Source organism: Myripristis murdjan, chromosome 12, assembly GCF_902150065.1.
Source record: "Myripristis murdjan chromosome 12, fMyrMur1.1, whole genome shotgun sequence".
Classification (NCBI taxonomy): domain Eukaryota; kingdom Metazoa; phylum Chordata; class Actinopteri; order Holocentriformes; family Holocentridae; genus Myripristis; species Myripristis murdjan.
The window spans coordinates 14,967,232-14,989,623 of NC_043991.1; the positions used below are offsets into that span (position 1 = coordinate 14,967,232).

General features: G+C 39.6%; 1 protein-coding gene across 1 annotated transcript in view; it reads right to left on the minus strand.

Annotated features, from left to right (window-relative positions):
- cwc27 (CWC27 spliceosome associated cyclophilin) overlaps positions 1-22,392 on the minus strand; it is a 46,894-nt gene that overhangs the window by 5,584 nt on the left and 18,918 nt on the right. The window contains exons 12-13 of the mRNA XM_030066004.1: positions 16,734-16,843; positions 16,546-16,649 (exon numbers count right to left, since the gene is read on the minus strand). Of these exons, the coding sequence (XP_029921864.1) occupies positions 16,546-16,649; positions 16,734-16,843 (214 nt within the window). The remainder of the gene's footprint in view (positions 1-16,545; positions 16,650-16,733; positions 16,844-22,392) is intronic.

The following is a 22,392-nucleotide window of genomic DNA, read 5'->3' on the forward strand; positions in this document are numbered from 1 at the left end:
GGCACCTCCACCAAATAACACCACAACAAAAGTACCATATACATCACCAAAATTGCACAGTGGTGGTAATTTGCTGCTAATTTGGGTGGGCCACTCCCCCCATCTTGCCACTGGAGAGTTCAGTTTAAACCATGAAAAATTACAAACTGGCAAAAGCGCCCCCAAAACTGGTTTAATGGAAGAAGAAATTTACAAAATGCTGGTGTTAAGCAAGGTTAACACCTAACGCCGGGTAAGACCAGCACGGAAATTGTGCTTTGTAGATCTAGAGCAGACTGATGACCATCTCCCACTAGGTGCCCTGTGGGTTGGGGGTGGGGTGCCAGGTTTGCTGTTGCAAACCATTCAGTCCATGTATAACCGCAGTGAGAGCTGTTTCTGCATTCTTGGCCCAAAGTCCAGCTTGTTCCCAATGGGTTTTGGACTCTGCCAAGGCTGTGCTTTGTCTCCAATTCTGCTTGTGATTTTCATAGACAGGACTTCAAGAAGTAGTCAGGGAGAGGAGAGTGTCCAGTATGGTGACCTCAGGGTCTGACAGTTTGCAGTCGAGTGTGAAGCGGTCAAGATGAGGATTAGCACTTCCAATTTTGAGGCCATGGTTAGGAAAAAGGTGGTTTGTCCCCTCTGAGTTGGGAGTCAAGTATTACCTCAAGTCAAAGAATTCAAGTATCTTGGGGTCTTGTTCCCAAGTGAGGGTAAAATGGATTGGGAGACTGACAAATGGAACAGGGCAGTGGCTGCAGTTATGCGGTCGTTATACCGGACTGTCATGGTGAAGAAGGAACTGAGCCTGAAGGCAAGGCTCTCAATTTACTGGTCAATCGTTTTTCCAACCCTCACCTGTGGCCATGAACTTTGAGTAGTGACTGAAAGAATGAGATCATGCATACAAGAGGTGCAAATGAGCTTCCTTAGAAGGATGGCTGGCCTAACCTTGAGGAGTAGGGTGAGAGGCTCAGATATCTGGTGGTAGCTGGAGTAGGTCCACTGCTCCTCGGCATTGAAAGGCACTTGCTGAGTCAGTTGAGGTGCTTTGGTGATCTAGTTAGGATGCCTCCATGTCAAAGTGTTTGGGGCACCCTGGGAGGAGACCCCAGGGCAGATCCAGAACACGCTGGGAGTACTACATAGCCCTAACAGCCTGCCAACACATGGGAACCCCCAGGAAGAGCTGGTGGATATGACCAAGGAAAAGGACATCTGGGCTGACCTCCTCAGCCTGCAACCACCACAACCTGGTCCCAGATAAGTGAGAGAAAATAGACGGATGGATGGGTCACTGAACTGGATGACATAGCACCTTCTGGTATTACTATGTCAACAATACCTAGCTGTGCCTCTCAGTTAAGTCAAGCAAACTGATGTCCTCTTTGCTTCATTGCTTAGCGTGAGTTCTCCTACAAGTAAACTCATACAAAACTCCTTATCCAAAAATCCTTAGTATTGCCCATGAGTGTGTTTCTAAGCCAACTGGACCTTCCCTTGGTGCACTGAATCAGCACATGAAGTCTTTAAGATCTGTGACCTGAGCCATAATTTTGAGCACCATATTAAAAGTTTGTTCAGTCAAGCTTTATCTGTCTTCAGACATGGCAAAAATTAGATCCATCCTGATCAAAGATTCCATTTGTTGAATCTTTGTGGCTGGAACTTTTAATTTATTCCATTTAATTTGATTTCAATATTGTTTGTAATCACTGCTCTACCTCAGTGTTTCCAATACATACGCTAATCTGTGGCACACCACCAAAACACTGGTATGCCTCCTACAACATAAAAAGTTGGTCAGTGAATAGAAATTGATCTAAATGATGTCTAATGCTGTGCCTAAGAGGTGCATTACTCATTATGCTCTATTTCATACCAGACACTAATATCATGAGGCTGGAGTGCTCACTCAGCTGTTGCTTGTAAACACACAGCATTCACATTCTATTTTTCCTCAGCTATTGTGTGAAACAGACATCACCTGCAAGACAGACAATGGCACATTCTGACCTAAAAAAGAAAAAGAAAAGAAAAAGAAAAGCTATATCCAATGTGGAAAGACAAGAACATGCCTTGAAAATGAGAGGTAACTTAACTTTCTCACCTGCAAAGTAACATTATACCAGCTTAATTATAAATCATCAAGTGTGAAAGGAATTATCTTTAATGTACTTAATGTTTGTTCCCTTAGAAGACAGCTGAAAAGCATTTCAGGAAAGAGCCGCATAAGTAGGAAGAAAGTCAAACGAAGCAAATGCACTTGTGCCCTTCTGTGTGCCCATGGGCGTGTTGGTCTTAAAATGAGGTGTGGTTAGACACACTGTTGAAAGTGATTGCGTGGTTGACCAAAAACAGGTCTGAAGTCAGTGGTGCAGTTTTCACTGTTATTTTATGGGCACATTATCAAGATAGTAATGTGCGCCTACATAAGAGCGTGCCAACATGTGTACACTCTGCTTGTTATGCATACAAGGTTGCCTTGTTATGCATCCACAAAGGGCTCCACAAAGCTTGCTAACTGTAACAGCACATTATCTTACTGCTGAATGAGAAGTCACTGCCAATAATCATCATCATCATGATCATCAAATAGATCATACTTTATGATGGTAGTTTTAATAAGCAGCTGTTAGTGTTTTTGTTTTATATGCTGCTAAAAAGACAGCCCAGGGGATGGGTCAGGTATAGCTCCATCATTATTCAAACTAAAAAAGATCACACTTGATTATGTTTTAACGAATTAAAATTTATAGAAATCAAGGAAATACTTTACTGTACTGAAAATGTATCAAACCATGACACATCTGTCTTGTTTCAAACTGAACCATGAATTCTGGAAACCATAACACCCCTATCAATGGTTGTTTTGTTAATCAAATAGGCAATACAGCCTATACATTCATAAAAAAAAAAATTAAGTTTAATTTTCTACCTTGAATGATGTGTGGCGACTACATTTTAGCCTATTTATACAATTCAAATTGTGCATAGAGGGATTTCACCTGACATTTTGACCGGAAAAATTTAGATTTGTCGGACTTGAACAGATTTTCCAAGTAAAGCGGTAATTACTAGATTACGGATACACAGGACCTTAGAAGCCTGCTCTGGAAAACCAGTGCCACTCACAGCTGGTCTGTTGTTATTCCAGCTTATTTTCTCTTTCTTTACAAAGCCCAGACCATCCCATAGCTCTTCTGATCTGGTCCAATCTTGTGACTACAATGCAAACTGAAACAGATTCCATTTCTTACTACATCAAAGAAGCCTTGTTCTCTGTCTAAGCAGTTCTCAGACAAAAAACTGGGAAAAACAAACAACACTGAGCTAGCTTTTACTAAATGAAGAGCACTCAAAGAAGGTAGAGGACTAAACTGGGCTCCGATTTAGCTTTGTTCCCTCAAGATGCCTGTAAACTATCACCTTTTTCACTCAAAACCTGTAGTGTTTGTAGGCTTGGGCAGTGAAGCAGAAATGCTGTGTATGTGGGTCTGAATTTAACACCAGGGTATAATTACTCCACATAGCCACTGTGTCATTCTGTTTCAGAGCCCATTTTCCCTTTAAACAAGCATACTTGTCTCTACATAGTGACAACAGCATTTGCCAACTGCATTAAATACCAGAAAGACTCAGGTGTTGAATCATTTATTCAATAACAAATAGTGAATAACTGCATTACTATGAGTGCATTATAATGCTCGGATTTTTCTCTGTAAAAGGCAGTTTCTGTATACATGTTTAAGTGTTTTTGAAGACATGCTTTTCTTAACTGCAAAGTACATCTCTCTTTACAAATGCACCTCTTAGGCACACTACCACCATCATTTTTAATAAAATGTGATGGGAGCACTTCTGCAATATTGCATCCTAAATGAGATATGAAAGTGTAGTGACGTCTTAGCAGTTTTTTAGACCTGCTAGTGATAGTGCGGGGCTCTACAGATGGCAGTGTCAGGTGGTTGGTCTGTTCACCATTCAAGTCATTTAATCTGAAGCTTGCAGTTACATCTTACTTTGAGTTGGGGACTTTTAGGTTTCACTTTCAGCGGGGAGACGTCTTCACAATTTAGTTCGTGTGTCCCATAGACATAGAAATGGGTAGAAAGGTCAAGAGTATTTCTGGGTGATTCCTCTTTCCAAGGCAACAGCTGTATGCGTTCGCTGACATCACCGCAATGAGAGAGTTTGTGTTGGTGAAGGCCTGATGCTCAGCTGACGGAAAACAGTTTCTGTTGTCACAGGACTTGCTGACATCACAACTATAGGTCCATGTGCTGGTTTTCCCATTAATGTTTGCGAAGGTGCTAATGGTGTCTACTGCTCTGTTTTTATTCAGTAACAGGATCTCACAAGTGCCAGCCATTTCATGCACATGTCTGTAATGCAATTTTGTTTACAGTGGTTATTAACTGTGCGATTTTTGCCATTTCATTTTCCGAAATGCACACACAGCTTTCTGTCATCCTTGTTCACAAACTCTGAATAGGTGTATAGTGTCCTGGCTGCAGAAAATACAGTTTCACCTACATTGTGATGAAAAATTCTGGGGAAAGACTATTAAGTCAATAGTTTAAGAGTAAAAATCTTCTTTTAGTAAGAGCAGAGTGGAGATACCACAGTAATACAATAGATAAATAGTGATTGTACCAACATATACCCATGCTGCCCAAAACATATATACTATAGGCTGTTCTATGCAGTTTGTAGAGAGTGTATTTAGTTATAGAACATATTTACAGATCATGTAACTTTCTGAAAAGCTACAGCTGCCTAGAATTGTGTTTAGGCAACAAGCCCCAGCAGGAAACGTGAAGGAGGATTTTAATAACAAGGTTGCTTTACTAAAGCATTGCAGAGTTAAGTAGCACATAATTAAGCTGCACTCTTGGAAAGTACACCCAGCTTCTCTATGTCATATCATACTGTATCTACTGTAAAGCAACATCTTCACACTGCTACAAACTTACCATTTAATCCCATTATCAACAACACTGGCCTCCAAACACAGCAATGTCACTAACTCCCTTTGGTCTCACACAGACCACATGCAGATCTGTTAGACTCTTAGTCTTGCTTTCTCCTGTCTGTTGCAAAACTAGCGAACCAATCAGCAGAACAGGATGGTGACTGGATGAAAGAAAGAGTAAGAAAAGTCATCAGAATACAAAACCTAGGCACTGTATGCTTTAACATTTTTGGTTTGTTAGCAGTGCCAATGTGATATAGTTGGTACCACAAAAGCACGGACCATGGGTCCCTAGCTGTACTCAATGATCAGTGCATTTGCTAGCATAACCAACTGCGGAAGTGCCTGGTCACAGCTGGATAGAAACCTGGGCACGTATAGCCTCTGTATGAAAATGTGAACAAGACAGTAGAGAATTATTAGTCAATAAGCACAAGCTGTGGCAGCTGAGGAGGATAGGGGTTGGAAATGTGAGAAAACAGCCAACAAATTACAGTCCTGCCAGAGATAGTAAATACCAACCTAAGACCCAAACTATGCATGTGGTCCAAAACCCAGCAGTATGTCTACTTTGTAGAGCTCCTGGTGCCATGGGGAGACATCAGAGATGAGACATTTGAGAGGAAGAAGCTTAGTTACCCAAAACTAGCTCTTGCACATAAACAGCAAAGCTGGAAAACTGAGGCAGTGCACTGAGGAAGTTGGCTTACCGGCTTACTCACAGCACAAGGGATAATTACATGTGTATTTATAACGAATAATTTGTGTGTGCTTCATAATCTGACAAACAGACTTCATAAAAGGCTCCAGAATATCTCTCCAATATGAACACACGATCCTCTTAAACAGTGAAGGTTAAAGGAATATTTCATTTGAACTGACAACACGGACATGCACACTTAGTGGCCACTTTATCAGGTCCACCTGTACAATCTAATGTAGCTGATTTTGTGATATAACACGAGCATTGGGCAAGTTACTCAAAAACTCAAGTTATCATGTCTTTCTGCAATTGTAATCACATTACTTTACTATTTATTTGCTCTAAAAGTAATTTGATGACTAATTACTTTACCTTTGCATAATTTTCTAAAATCCAGATCAGCCCTTATCAGAAGGAGAATATTACGTCATACTTAATAAAAATTGATGTGTGATCCTAGACCAGAAACAGATTATCATCACAGCTGATCATAGCCCTCCTTAACTATGTCACCTTTTCCCAACTACCTCAACCGCATGTGCATGGTTTCTTTTGATTGTTCTATTTTCCTGAAGTTTTTCATGTGAAATTTACTGTAAGGCCTAATCTGAGCTGATTTTATGGGAAGATCTTGATTAAATTTCATCTGTGATAAATACCCTCTGAGGATTATTCTCAGTACTACTGATGCGATTTTTGATGTGTTAAACTCACCATAACTCTACTGAAGTAATGGAAGTAACGAAAATACTTTGTAACATGTTACTTCCAACACTATATGTGACTTGATATCATCTGAGGTTTTGGATATTGTAATGTGATATGGCGTAAATATTGCCTTCTGCTGCTTTTAAAGGGATGCAGTTTTCTGACCTTATTAGTGTAGTGGCGGTTCGATTGTCTGTTTCTACCTGCTTGGTCATTTTTTAACCATGCTGTTCTTGACATGAGTTCGTAGTGTATAACGTTGCAGTTTGCCCCAACAGAAAACTATTGGACTGTGACATTAAATGCTGCAGACTATCCTGGTCTCAACAAGTCTGAACAATGTAAACTTCTACCCCTCTGTTTTGTCATGTTTGTCTTAAAGGTATGGACTGTTTCAAGCAGCGAGAGTTCAACGTGATAAAGTCTTTTGAAGGTTACTGGACTTGATGCTCAACAGTTTAGGAAATAATTGTGATCTGGAAAAGATTTCTTTCTAATGGGAGTTCACAAGAGCCAATATTGGCAATTTTCCTGAGAGCTTCAATTACGATGCTGCTTGTCAAGTAACTTGCTGGTTAATAATGAAGTTTATGAAATATTGTGGTTTAATATTACAATAAAGGTAACCCATATGCACCACAGTTTTTTTTTTAATTGTAACACAGTCCACTGATTTATAATGGACAATATGGAGCACCTTTATGGATCCAGCTCTCCACCTTGTGGTGGTTGGATATTTTCAGTGGGTGTTGGACTGTGGGAGTCAAGTACTTTGTTAAAATACTGATTAGAGATTGGTGGGAGGGGTGCAATGAAATCAATACTGAATCAAAATAAAAACAGACAAAAAAATAGCTTATCAATAATCTAAACTGTATTTTCAAAATCATTCTTTTGTTGCTCTGTCATTTAAACACGAGCTGTTACTGGTCTAAACTACAGGCACGAGGAGAGGAGGGGCAGAGGTGGAGGCTGCACACATGCTCTCTCTAACACACTCTCAAACACATACACAGGCACACACACACATACACACACAGTCACAGCGAAGAGACAGAGAGAACGGAGCAGAGAAAAAGCAGTGAAAAGTCAACAAACTTGGATGGCCGCACCAGAAAACAGCAAAATAGAGCTAGAGAATCCCCTGCTTTGTTAAAATCAGCAGCTGACAACATGCTTTTCCTGTTTCATAGGAAAAGTAAAATGAGCGTACCACTGACAACAAACAATGTACCTTCTGAGTGATGCCTGTCTGCTTTACCCATCTGGCAACACAACAATAAGCACCCATAAATTTTCTATCTGGACACCTTGCTACTTAATAAAACTTATTGTATCGTATGAGAATGTTGTCATTCTGACTTAGCTGCAAATTAAAAAAAAAAAAAAAAAAAAAAACATGCTCACTGTGAGCACTTCAAGATTATTGAGCTACAAAACTGCAGTAATTAAGATTCTTGCATTTGTATTTTTCAGGTGTGAAGTTAATACAGTGTTAAAAATGATGCTCACTCATTATAAAATATTTGACAAGATGCAAATTGCCACACTTTAATGCGAGGAAAGGAACTGGTCAGAGCTATAAGTTAAGGAAGCTCAGAAAATGCAGACTAAGACTAAAACTAAAATTCAAATACTTATCAAAATTAACAATGGCTTATAAACAATAATAGTTAATATGGTATTCATCACACTGGATGTTTTAAAAGTGTTTTTACATCAAATCACTGTGAAATTTGTATGACACTGGATCTTAATTGCATGAAAAAAACTGGGAATACAAGTAGACCTTACAACTGAAAAAAGATTGTATTCCCATTCATTCTTACTAATTTGGCTGAGCCAGATGTAGAGATACTACAATACTTCCATGGAGCTACAATTTAGAATCAATGTGTTGACAAAGGAAGATGTGGCTATCAGTGTATTTCAATCAGGAACAGGGTTTATGTCAAAGGTGTAATCCAATCAGAGGGCGACACATTAGGAGGTTTCATGTTTCAGGTGTGGCTTCGGTAGGATACTGTGAGTAGATGGTAGCCGAGCTGACACTAGTGCACCCAGAATAAATTCAAAACCTCATGGAACAGCAAGTAAAAGGGCACAAAAACATATGAATGAACCTGATGAATCACAGGAGGACCGTCCAAACGTGCACACCCACCACTGCAAAACTCTCACTGTGCAGAACATGAGCAAATTATAAGTACGTCAAATTCATAAAAGGAAAAGTTTGGGTCTTTGTTGTTATATGTACCATTACCTCTTTGACATTCATTACCTAGCCATAGTTGCTAATTTGGTTGTGTGAGGTTATTTATAACATTAGCTGGTACAGTATAGACTAATACTGTAATCCATTAATATTGGTTTGTAATACTGTATGTGAACGAATTCATAGTGGTTAATTGTAGCTAGCAAGGACAGTCACAGGAGCTGGCAAAATGGCCAAATGGGCAGTTATGGTATTGATATTACTGGTATTTTTCTTTGCTTTTTGGGGCCTGTTAAGTGTGCATGCACTAAAGTGATATCATGGCAAAAAAAAAAAAATGAAAATGAGATTATGAGGAAGAATTACCCAGTGACATGACAAGAATATTTCTCTATATACAATAAGAATACTGCTTTTTTTTTCAATCTTTTATCTTTTTTATCTTTTGCAGCAAAAGTACCGCAACAAAACAGCTGAGGAGAAATTACATATTTCAGGTTCTATGACTTTTTATGTATATGACTTAAATGACTTCAAAAGTAACATCAAAAGGGCATTTTCTTTGATGGAGGGCAACAGGACAGATGGTGAAACAGCTGGATAATACGTAGATATCAGGCCTGTGTTCTGTCTGTAGTCCTACAATTCATAACATTTTCAAATTATAAAAGAAACCCCTGGTAGACAGACAACAGACGCTCACGTGTCTTTCATTTCCCCAGTCAGTCTCTCTTCCCTCAAAGACCTATTAAAGAATCAGGACATTCCTCGCAGGAGATAACTGTGAGGCACTTCACAGATAATGCGCATATTCTACCATTCATATGATTTCTTTAGCAGGTGTTCTTTGGATAGAGTCAGTTTTTCAGCACACAAAACGTGGGGTAGAAGTGGCTGGTCGAGCAAAAGCACTCAGTTACGGCCCAGATAATCTGGTGTGATATAGGCTAAATTCAAATAAACTGCAATTGTCCAAAGTCAGTATGCCATATAGTCTACTTGTATCATGAAAAACTCACTAAAAACATGTTCTACTCTTGATAGGAACGGTAGGAGAAAATAGGGTATTGCTACATACAGTCATAGTGCTTCAAAGATACTATACTAGTTTCTGAGTGTGGTATCAGAAACATGCAGCTGACAGCTTGTTTTGTTTAGATGGTTTAGTCATAAGATAATCAGTAGGTAGCAAGGTATCACATGCATCTGAGTTTGAAAAGCCACACATTTTTCAGTAATGCGGTTTGTCCGCTGAAGGCCAAGGGGAAAAGGCAAGCAAAAGAGAATTGAAACAACACCAGAGCATGTGCTCACCAACTGATCGAGTGATCGTTTTGACATTTGCTCCATAGGAATACTTTGCGTAGATCACAGGGGAGATAAACAGATCGTCAGCACTCTACAATGAAATGTCTGATCACACTTTGTTTGGTCACAACCATTTGTTACATAAATATGGAAAATGGAAGCAGAATTGCCCTTTAATGATGAGGCTGAATAAATAATAAGATGAGGCAATCAACAACAATGGCAGTAAACTAGTGATACAGTCATGGTGAATACTGCCACTGAATAATCTATGAATTCTGCCATCCAGAAGAAGTCCAGTTACGTAGCCAAATATACAACAACACTTAATTATGTAGGATTTACGTGTATGTGGAGATCACAGGGATTTACCTGGGATTTATGTGCATGGACATTTCAAAAGGGGAGGATTTTGGGGACATACAACAAACTGGTCTGGCCTGGTTTGGTGGCGTGGCAAATACCAACCAGCTGACCATGGAGCACGATGGGGAGACATTACCTGGTTGTGAATGAGCAAATGAGCATTTTGTTGGTTTTATTTGCTTCTGTTCTGTAAAAAAAAAAAAAAAAAATCTCCAGCCTTAATGGGTTTATCGGGCCCATTTCTCTAAAATAAATAAATATCAAAGAATATAAAGAAAATATCTTTAACTAAAATGAATGACACAGCTCATATTTTTGATGTTTTCTTTACAGATGAACTTGAGGTTTCATCGAGAGTTAAAGTTGATGATGAGCAAATCTTTTTTTTTATCTGCTAAAGGAATTACATTTAAACACTTAAATATGTCTTATATGTACAGGCCTCTTAGTGTTTGTCTAAGTTGGTACACTGGGCATATTAAAAGAAATTTATGAGTGTTTTAAAAAAATATTTTTGTTTGATGTCTTGTCTAGTGTGTATAGCATGTGGTATGTGTCTGTCTGGCCATTTCTTTGCCTTTGTGCACAGGCAGAGTGTGTGGGTGCGTTAGTGTGTAGGTCTGTGTGTGTGCTGTTTTGCCTTTATGTGCTGGGCACTCTCTCCTCCTGTGTTCATTTGAAATCGGCAGGAGTTGTGACAGCTCATCTAGAATGTCATGGCTAGACTCTGGCAGACCCTGAGGACTCTGGCTGTGCGAGCAGGCCGCCTCAGATAATTTGTCTAGCAGTCTCAGTGATGACAGCCTGCCGGCCATATCGCCCAGGGTTATACAGACTGAGAAGGGATCTAGAAACCCAGCGTTCAGGGCTCCCCGCTTATCAAAACGTCTCTCTGCTGCCATGATGCAAGGCTACAGAAGCTTTTCCTGAATTTATTTTTCTTGCAATTTTTTCCCCCCTTAAAGCGGGAGGTGGGAATTAAGGTAGGGTGCAGAGCGAAGAGTGAGTGCAACAGGCAATCTTTGCAGTCGGTGTGTGGACGTGGTGAGTTTGTGTGTGTTAGCGGAGACCGGGGGGTGGGCGTGGTTGTAGTGGGAGAGTTAGAATTTGTAGACATAGACACAGATGGAATAGTTTACCTCTTCTGGCCCAGACTTGACTTCCAGTGTCTGACCTGTTGTAACCCACATTCTGTTCACAGCACTCCTAGAGTGGCACAGACTTCCCACTGGTGTTTTTCTAGGACTGCTATGCTACCGCCCCTGTCCCTCCCTCCTCCCCATACCTGGCAGGGGCAACACAGTGAGGTGTCTATGGCTGGGAGAGGCACTAAAGGCCAGCCAAGGGTTCTCTCAAATTCATTAGGGCCCCCACACACAGACACACAGGCAGACCACTTCAAGGGGGCTCCTTGAGACTAATAGCAACTACAGGTTTTGTTATTCTAAATCTCCCGCTCACAGACACTTTCCTCGAATTCAAACACATGGTATTCATTTCAAACCCGTACTCTATATAGTTAGACTTTGAGATCTTTGGTGAAAAACAGAATATGAGGGGAAAACATAGCGTCAGAGCTGATTTCCTGATGGCCAATCTGGTGGCTGTGGGCTGAAATCCCAAATTGACACACACATGCACACAACTTGAACTTTCACACACATTTATCAGTATTTGGAGCGAGCTATGCTTTTGATCAAGACCAGGACCATCTTCTTGGTCTGAAGTGAAAATTTCCGCAGTTACAATTATCATCTCGTACGGTCATTATTTCTGGCCATTTGATTGTGTCATTTATGCTGCTCATGTTACAGTAATTTGACTTTTGCTGTCGCGATCCAGCATTCATCGTGCCTCATGAAGTAATCAATAGGAAAAACAGAATGTAAACTGGGCAGAAGCGAGCGAAAGAGGCCCTCAGGTGCCAACTCTTTATGCTCGAACTTCCCGGTCCACAAAGCAGCACATTTGCCAAACCGTTTCAAAAAGCAGTGAGGATTGCAGCGTACTTATAAGATGTTGAGTGCTGAAACTCGTATTTGCTACAGAAAGTAGCGTCAGTGATTTAGAGCTTTGCACGATCACTGACAAGTCAGTAATTTTATTCTCTCTTTGGTAATTTAGCGTCGCCCCTTGCCAAAGGACGAAGTACTTCCTAAAATATAACATCCTTCACTGTAGCTTTATTCACCAAATATGCTGCTAATTTAGGTTTGCAGAATTGCAGAAAAAAGTCATAAATCCTCAATGTCCAAAGTAAAGTAATAGCAGACCATTATGCACACTAACCTAATAACAATAATAGAAGAAATCTTAAAACAGGCCCTTTTTAGCCATCAGAGTCTTGGTTCAGGCTTTTAAACCAGCAATACATAACAGGCCATTCATATCTTTTTAATTTGTGTAAGGTTCAACATAGTGTCAAGTCATTAATGAGAAGCTTATCTGACTTTTGTTATGACGTCCTATTAACAGACATGCGGTGTGTGTGCCTCACAGGCTTCATTCAGGGCCATTAGAACGGCTGTCACAGCACAGTCTGCCCTCTCTCTGGCAGTGAGGCATTACATCTGTACTCTCCTGAAAGAATTTGACCACCATTAACTGCACAACTATAGTTAGGGATGCTGTGGTGCACACCGCTGGCCTGTCTCATGCTACTATCTATGCAGTTGTCAAAACCTAGCCGAGATGACGATGTACATTCACAGCTTCTACACTGTCTGTGAGCAGGAGAGCCAACTCTGAATCGTAGTTTCCTTCTCCAGCTCATTAGGTGAATAAATTAAGCTAATGAAAGTTACCTTCAAGCTGGTTCACTAAATAAAATCACTAGATTTCTAATGGCGCTTACACAGAGATATATTTTAATGGCAGAATGGGTGGGATTTTCTTAAAAAAACAATGTACAGACTCATACAAAAATAATTCCTCTAAATGATCACTTATGAGCCACTAGAAGTGTGTGTTGGTGTGTACATCTGCAGTGCTGCAATGCTGTTACTTCTTGGAAACCAAGGGTAAATATTTTCTAAATGATACTGAAAATGACGGCTGTTGATGCTTCTGGGGTCAAACCAGTGGAGAGCAATAGATATCACAGCATTCAAAAGCAACAAGCCCCCGTCTAATCCCAGCCAGCCGCACTGAGACAGAAGGCTAGATGTAATCCCGGATTCTACTGGATGAAGGAAATGTCAATCAAAGAGAGATATGCTGTGATAGGTCAAAGGTAACTTCCTTAGCTATATTAAGCTTTGCTACGTGTTCTGGTCAAAATGAAACACAGTACACAATAATCTATCTAATCCAAAACTGAACATTGGGATTTTCCAGTGGAAGATGGAATCTTATGGAAGATTAAAATGGTACCTTAACATAATTCAGTGCATTTGTATTTTGTGTACATTGTGAGGCTTATATTTGCACTTATGAGCATAATTTCTGACTGGTAGTGTGCTTACACATTTCTTGATGTTAAATAATGTTTTTCTTTATCGTCTTGCAGCACAGCATATTCCCTTAAAAGCTGTGTGGCACTGTAGTGTGCAGCCATCATCGTCTTGTTGTCCCTAGTAGACGATTTGATTAAATAAGAGAAAACAGTTGCACGTAGAAAGATCTTATTCTCTCTGTACAGCTTGTAGGTCTTTAATTGTTTGCAACATGGTTTTCGTAGATTAAGGTACTATGATTCTTTTATGAATGGCTTTGAGCTTGTGTAAATGAACATTGTCCACAGGCGTTGTCAACACAAGGGGGCTCCACTACGGTCGTTTCTGGAAAAAGTCAGTAAGTCAGTAAGTGACGTACCAGTTGCCAAAAAGCAGGCCAATATAGTTGTGTCCTTGTGCTATTATACATTTTTTAACAACAAATATGTGTGCACAATTAACTCACTTTACTTTGTTGTGCTCCAGTTCACCTAATATTCCATGTATTACATGGTTACCTCCCCTTAAGAGAGAGTTTGATAAGAACTGATTTAAGAAGTGTGAATAAATGCGTAGGCAAAAGTCCTAGCCTTGCTCCTAGTTGTACATATTTTTTTTGAGAGACCAAATTAAATTGACTTTTCACTCTTCACTGACAACCTGGTTTTGGTGAGTTTATCTTGTTCAACAGGAGAGAACCTTTTGGATAATACCAGTAACTGTCATTTTTTATGTTTACTGGAAAAAAAACTGATGTGTGACTTGGACAGGAGTGGGTCATAAATCTTATCACTGAAGGCAGGCAAATTTTAATGGACTCTATCAGCCAATAGCCAGGTATGTGACCTCCTGTGTCAGCACAAGTCCTCGAAAAAACAGCCCTGTAACAATACAGAAAAGAGACTATATATGTTTTACCTAAGGCTTGTCGTGAACTCTTTCAGTAAATGTCTAAATAAAATGAGACTTCATGACCTCGGAAGAAACAGCTCACAGTTCTACGTTCCTCCAGTTCCCTCGTAGCACCGCTGTCCAACACATGCTCAAAGGCCAAAGCAAGCTCAAACGCAAAAGTGATTCAAACCTGTCTTTTCAATACAGTGACACTCACACCACAGTTACAGGTCAATAAATAACTGTGAACAATTATGACGTTTCATTTGCATACTTTTTAGCATTCCTCAAACTTGTTTATTTTGGTGTGTACAAGTCTGTTGTCATGTGCAATAATGGGATTTTGTTTAATTTGTTTGAGAATGTTCATCATGCAGTTTACCCAGGTCAAAAATCATCCACACTAATGAATTTAAAAGCAAACTTAAATGAATTATAGCAGACACTTCTGATTTTTCATGAGTACAGTTGCTTGTGGTGATGTGGATTTTTGAGGCTTTTTCAAAATAAGTGTACCATTAACAGGATACAGCTGATAAAGTGTTTTTTGGGGTTGTGTTTGCTAAGTAGTCACCAATGTAGTAACTGCAAGGTCGATCGCACACATCGATCATGACATTGTTTGTGTTTTCAACATTAAACTGATTGACCGCAGCAGGGTGCTACACTGTTTGTTTGTGTGTCACGTAAAATAGCTTAGAAATTTAGGGAAGTGAATCACCGCACCAATAAATTCTGGCTTTTTCAACATAACACTGGTGTGAAAACAAGAAGTCAAACTATTTAGGGATTTTCTCAGTGTTATATAGTTTATCACCACATTGTATTCTTTCATCGCTTAACTTATGTTAACTAGGGCGCCCGGGTAGTGCAGGGGTAAGATCACTTTCCACTGCAGACACCCAGGTTTGAGTCCTGGCACCGCGTTTATTAGAGAGCAAGTGGCCGAGTTCACGTGCGAGGGAGTGTGTCCTTGTTGCTACACAAGGAACTCCTACTGGCTGGTCGGGAGGCCTGTTCAGCGGGATGCAGCGTGAAGCTCTGCACGTGTTGCTCTCCGCCACTGAACCTCCTTCCTGTCAAGTGAAAAGGAGTCCACGTGTATCAGACGTGGCACGTGGTAGAGGTGGTCTGCAGCCTCGCCACAACAACAGTAAGGGGTGGCAGCAATAGGACAAACTGTGAATAGGTCTGGATTGTGAATGTGCACATGCCAGAAAAAAATCTGTTATCTAATTTAGATGTATCTTTGGTATACAGTTGTCCCTCGCTATAACGTGGTTCATCTTTCGCGGCCTCGCAGTTTCGCGGATTTTTTTTAGTGCAATTTTACATGCTTATTTTTATTATTATTTTTTTTAACAGTGCATTGTGTTCTGCGTCCTGATTGGCTAAGGGAGAGCCTGTGCACTGTGTTCTGCGTCCTGATTGGCTAAGGGACTGTAGACCATTGTCAATCAATCTCCTCCGTGCCGTGTCTCCTGTACAGTACAGAATGCGTTCATTCTATAATACTGGACTTATATTTCTACGAAGGTTTGAACTATGAGAGTGTTTAAACAAGAGAGAAAAGTGAGAAATGTTAATGCCTGTCTGAGAAAAGTGTATAAAGTGTGTAGTGAGGGGTTTTACAGCCTTAAAACATCTATAATAATTGTAAAAAATAAAGCTGACTACTTCGCGGATTTCGCCTATTGCGGGTTATTTTTAGAACGTAACTCCCGCGATTAATGAGGGACCACTGTATCTCATTTTTTCCCCCTATTTATTTGTTTCTGTTTCTGATTCTGTTTTGCCTTTTACTTTCTTAGGTTTTAATTATCATTTGATTTTTTTGTTTTTTGTCATCATGTCACTTTTGTGTAATCATCCTCAACTCCTTCAAGTTCTTCTGCAAAAGCTGAAACCCACAGAATAAAAAGGGAACTTATTTTTCTTATATGAGATGGAGCTTACTGACCATCCCTTGTCATCATCCTCTCCCAGCTCTTCTACGTCTTCCTCTGGGCCTTCAGTGATGGCTGACGACAGCTTGGTCTTGAAGCGATCCAGGAGAGCCAGCGTCTACCAGACAAAAAACATCGTATTGTAGTATAACGATAATACAGAATGAATGAAATGAATAATGCACAATTTGAGTTTTTCTACCTGTTGTTCCCGGCTGGAACCTTTCTTCAACTTTTGTTTCCTGAGGTCCTCATACTTCTTTCGTCCCTCCAGATACTCTGCCACAGCCTCACTGGAGGGCTTCTTATCACCTGGAGGGACAAAAGAGAAAAAGACATATGACACAATGACTATCCAATGTAGAATGACTATATCACAAAAATATTCAAACCATATTACCAACAACTTGACTGTAGAGTATATCAAAGTCAGTCCCACCCATTTACTGTCCACATTAATCGTAGTGGTTGGCTTGTGAATCACTTGAAGACAAGTGATGTCAAATTTCATCCTAAACAAAATCAATGATGGCTACTAGGCATTATTACATCTTGATCAACAGCTATACATCATTAATTGTGTTTGCTTAGTTTCTAAGTAAGTTTAGAAGTTCAGTTAACCACAAAGCGACTGAAACTTAGATTCATTAATACATATTCTCTTCAAATGTTTTTTCACTGTGGTGATATGAAAAACACCCCTGGTCGACCCCATTTCATCAAAACCAAGGTGGAACATGCATTAGCTCCTGTATGGAAAAATGTAGCCTCACAGATAGCTAAAACCATGATATGTTGTATTGAGAGGGATTTAAGTTTTACATTATTGATGATTAAACAGGTACATCTGTCATATTTCTGGTTTCAGGAAAAAAATCGGAACAAATGTTACATAAACTTTTCAGCTCCATCTTAGAGACATGGTTTCCATGTATTTCACATGTTGTCCCTGTTCTAAGCGTATAATTTTACTTCTATGTTTATCACTATGCAAATAAATTATAGTAAAGCGGATTTTGGTTCCACGTGATAGCTAATAAAAGGGTTATGATACAGTCCCATCTGAGAGACTGCACGTTTTTTCTTGGCCACTGCAAAATCTATATTTATATTTATATCTATATCCATAGATATCAATATGTATTGATATGTAATGAGTATATTATATGAACACAATGATGACCCATTACACAATATTAGCCCTGGAGCTGACTAAGTCCTGCAAGAACACATTTGAGTTCTCTGACACTACAAACATTTAGAGAGAGAAAAATTACCACCGCTTCACATCATTTCAAACACTTTGACAGGTAAGCAGTTAAGAAAATGGGCGGAACATGATCAGAGAGAAAAGATAAAAGGAAGTGAAGCTTGTCAAGCTGTGACTGTTGCTGCCATACATGATGGGAGACATGATAATATAAGAGGTGAAAAGTTGCGGCAAAAACAGCCCAGTCTTCTCATCTCTGATTGACATGCTCTGCATGAATCCATACTAGTGCCAACTTTCACACAGATGTAGAGGACAGAGGCCCTAACCTAGTAACCCCTCACTTTATCTTACTCAAAAGGTGACCTACATTATTGCTGGTATTGTATACGCAATCCTTAAGTAAGCGATCACCCCAAGGCAAAAAACAAAGACACAATTAAACCTCAACAGAATCAGGAGCTTAGGTGCACTTCTGTCAGTTAAAAAAAAAGGTTTTAACTGCAAGTCAGAAAAAAAGGCAGTGACAAAATAAGGATGACTCAACAATAGCATTGTTTTTTTGCATTATTTGGCTTCCCTGTTCTATTTCCTGGACTTTTTTCCCCACTGTCTTTATGTGAAATTTGTACTGCATCGTGTTTTGGCATTTTGGCATTCATATCCTATACCTTGAAAATGACAGAACATAAAACGTTGGTCTTACACAGGGCCATGGACACCTAAAATGGAAAACTGAACTGAAGTACGCTTGTGTATACTGATACCACACATATGACCAGCAGGTCAGAAGTGTAGGGGAAGAGTATGCACAGGGGTAATGTCAATTCTTGGAAAAGTTTTCCTGATCTGTCCTCCTCTGCGGTAAACAGTCTCTTGGCCTGGACTACGATGAATGAAAGGAGAGGCAATCACCATGTTGACATTTGTGTGTCAAGTTGTTCATGTGCCTCTGCAGATCTCCCAGTTCAGACGCACAGGCTGTGAAGTCACACAGTGGCAGACGGTGAGCATGGTCTGCCGGCTGGTCGCACGCTTTTTTCCCCACAGCAAAATGGATGTCACAAAAAGCTGGGACAGCGTCACCTAACTGGCCAAGCTATGGCAATACTGACTAACCGTCTTAACACATTCAGCAGGACACAACAAATGATGTCATGCACAAGTCCAATGCCTGTCATTTCTCACAGGCTGCCAAGCTATGAATATTGCACTACTTTACAGTGGAGCATTCATTGCCTTTACATGAAATCTGGTTACTGCCGACAAGAAACCTGGTTTCCATTATCCAGAACAGGGATTAAGAGAAACCCGGTTAACATCAGGTGAATTTCACCTGGAGAAACCCAATCGCTGGGCCATGTAAACAATTACTGGAATTTCTGAATGGCTTTTTATGTGTGCGCATGTGCAGGAAAAGAGAGTGGATAAGGACACTGGCACAAAAAACACACACTGTACTATGCCAGAGCAAATAAAAACATCACTGTTTGCTCTACATAGTGACTGAAGATGTTTACAAATTTTCTGTCAGTGTTACCACTGATGAAATATGAGGAAACACAGAAAAAAACACATCTGCAGCAGCCCGCTTCATTTATTAATCCAACTACAGAGTGACAGCTCACTGAGCTGTCCGACCCAGTTCTGTCTCTAGCTGGGGGACAAAGATCGAGGAAGTCTCCCCTGCAGGAGGCCGGCTGTCCAGCGTGTTCCTGCAGCTCCCAGTGGGTCAGCAGTGACAGTCTGGGGGGTGTCAGGACTGGAGGAGGGAACCTGACTCCTGACCCACTGCATGAGGCTGAGGGCAAAGCCTCTGTACAGTACACTGCCCTGAGGTGGAAATCCAAAACATCCATCTAAATAAATGAAACATTTAGCTATTACATTTGGCAAAGTTAACATCTAATTGCCATTTTCAAATTATGAAATATGGTGTGCTGATTTTTTTTAATAAATAAATGACTATAATTAATGTGAGCGATCCACTTTTTACTGCTAGTAAAGTAAATAAACACTGAGGACTGTTAGGAATGCTCTGCTTTGATCAGCACAAAGACATGTAACAAACTGCTTTACACCATGAGTGCAATAACTGAAGACTAATTACAGTTATGTTTTTACAGGGCCTTTGTTCCCTTGTTTTTTCCATCTTGATGATTGATTGTGTTCTCAATTTTACATCACTGTAACGCGTTACATGCGTCCAGGTCACAGGGAGTGCTACCATCCAATACACACCTGCAGGGCCAAAGCAGCTTCACACAGCAGAATCCAACAGGCAGTTAAAACATGTGTTTATGCTTTTAGCATAACACCAACATGTATGGTCCATTTATTTAAATAACTGTGACTGAACAATCACGATAAATTTCAGTTCTAATTTTCAATTTAACATTTCTTAACACTGCTCACACACTTCCTTGGTCACGTTGCTGGATATGCATCTTGTGCTGCGTTCACATCACGCTGGAAGTAGTACAGAATTAAATCGCTTCAGCATGAAAGCGTTCTTTATGTTTTGAAAATTAGAGTGCCCACAAAATAAATGTAAAATTAATCGTAAAACAATCTGTTTTCTATGATTCATTCATCTATTTATAAACCTTTTAAAATTCTTTTTCTTGTTTTTGTTTTGCTTTGCTAGTGTAATTGATTTTATTAGCGAATTCCCCGCTATTTTTACTATTTGTGTTGATGCATTTTCACAATTTGACAGATGGGAGATATCACATCGGCAAATGTAATTATTATAGGAGGTACAGTTAGTGCCTCATGCACTAGAGTACTTGAATGATTTACTTGCAAACTAGCTCATACTAGTTGGCTAGCTGCAGCATTGTAAAAGTTATTTTAACAAACTAGTTACAATAACATATATAATGTCTCAATTTACATGATTTAAGCAACTGATCATCAGCAAATTGGAGGTCTTACTGGGCTGAAAGACTTCACTTTATCATGTTTTGACAAGAATATTTTTTTCAGTTTTCAACACAACATTAATTAATGTCATTAGTAACACCTGTGTTTACCTGCTATTTCATGTCAAAATGGCTGCTGTGAAAAAAGTCGATTATCTTTTAAGTACCAAATGCTCCTTACAACTTTATTTGTTATAATAATAAGTTGAAGCATTTAGATTACACTTGGTCCTTCCCATAGTGGAAGGTATTTCACTTTATGATATATTATATTTTCACTTAAGCCCATCAGTGCTATAATACTATGACAATAACTGCTATTAATGTGTATAAGAGTGGTAAAATCACTTACTTAAAAGGGGAAAGGCTGTTTTTTAGGGGAGAAATTGTAAGTTCATCTGAGGAAGAACTTAATTGAGCAACAAAAGTCCCGCAGGGTGTTTGGTTTGGATGGCTATCATTTAAGTCCAGGAAACCATGCAATTACTCTTGTTTCACAAGGCTTTTAGGAAAACTCCAAATACTGAGCAATCACTGGAATTCCCTAACACAGCCCTGAAAATGGGGGTGCCACACTTTCCCCTGTTCCCTGCGGTCGACACGGAAGTCTGCTTTGCTGCTTGAGGTGCAAATCTTTTCCCTTGATTTATGAGAGCAACAAGTGATCTCCCTCCATCTTTCCCCCAGTCACCTCTCATGCTCTGCCTCCTTGCCTCAGCCTGTGACATGCAGGATACTGACTGATGATGCCCTGGGGTCCTACATGAGGAACACACATCACCTTCTCCAGCTGTGTCACTAAGTACTATCTTTGAGTTTGATGGCCTTTCTAACTACATTCCTCCCCTCTCCTGTCACCTGGGCCCAGGAGAGCTACAAATCAAGCCACTGATGTTGTAGCAACCACGGATTGTTGTGGACGACAAATGCCTCTTCTTTTTGGGAGGAGTTTACCTTTCCCCTCTCAACAATGAACACTTTTCCAAGAAAAGCCAAAGCAGCATGACCCCGAAAAGTGAAGTAGCTTAATTGTTCATCATCAATCAATCATCTACAATAAAAGAAATAAATAAATGAGCAGGTTGATTTGTGTATTAAGATCAACACCCACTAAATCCACTACTTTAAATGAACCAACTAATGACTGTCACTAGACAGTAAATAATACAATACAATACAACTTTATTTGTATAGCACATTTAAAAGAACAATAATGCACTGTATACCATATTATAGTATCTCATTCACTACTATTCAGTCATTTTCAAATTTACAAGTCTCCTTTTAACATAAGCTGTTTCCCTCTACAAAAAATGTAAAATGATTATACGTTAAGGGAAGAACAGCAAGAGGAACACCAACATACACTAATCTTAATCACAGCTAAACTGATGTTTCAAATTTCTGCCTTTGTTAAAATTTTTTTTTTTTTGGATTAACAACAGTATTGACAAGGTTTCAGTTAAATCAATTTCCCAAAGCACACAAGCATAATCCATATAATATTTAAGTGGTATAAAAAGAAAAATGCTGTCAATCTTTTAAGGTGGCTATTAAATCTACAGTTTTTAAGAATGTTTCTTAATTAAGGCTTTAAAAATGACTGTTATGCACAGAAAGTGGGAACCAGACAACAGGAACATGTTATAATAAGTGCTGAAAATTAAAGAGATGTCTGTTGAAAAAAAAAAAAAAAAAAAAAAAGATCATGTAAAGCGGCCTTTGCT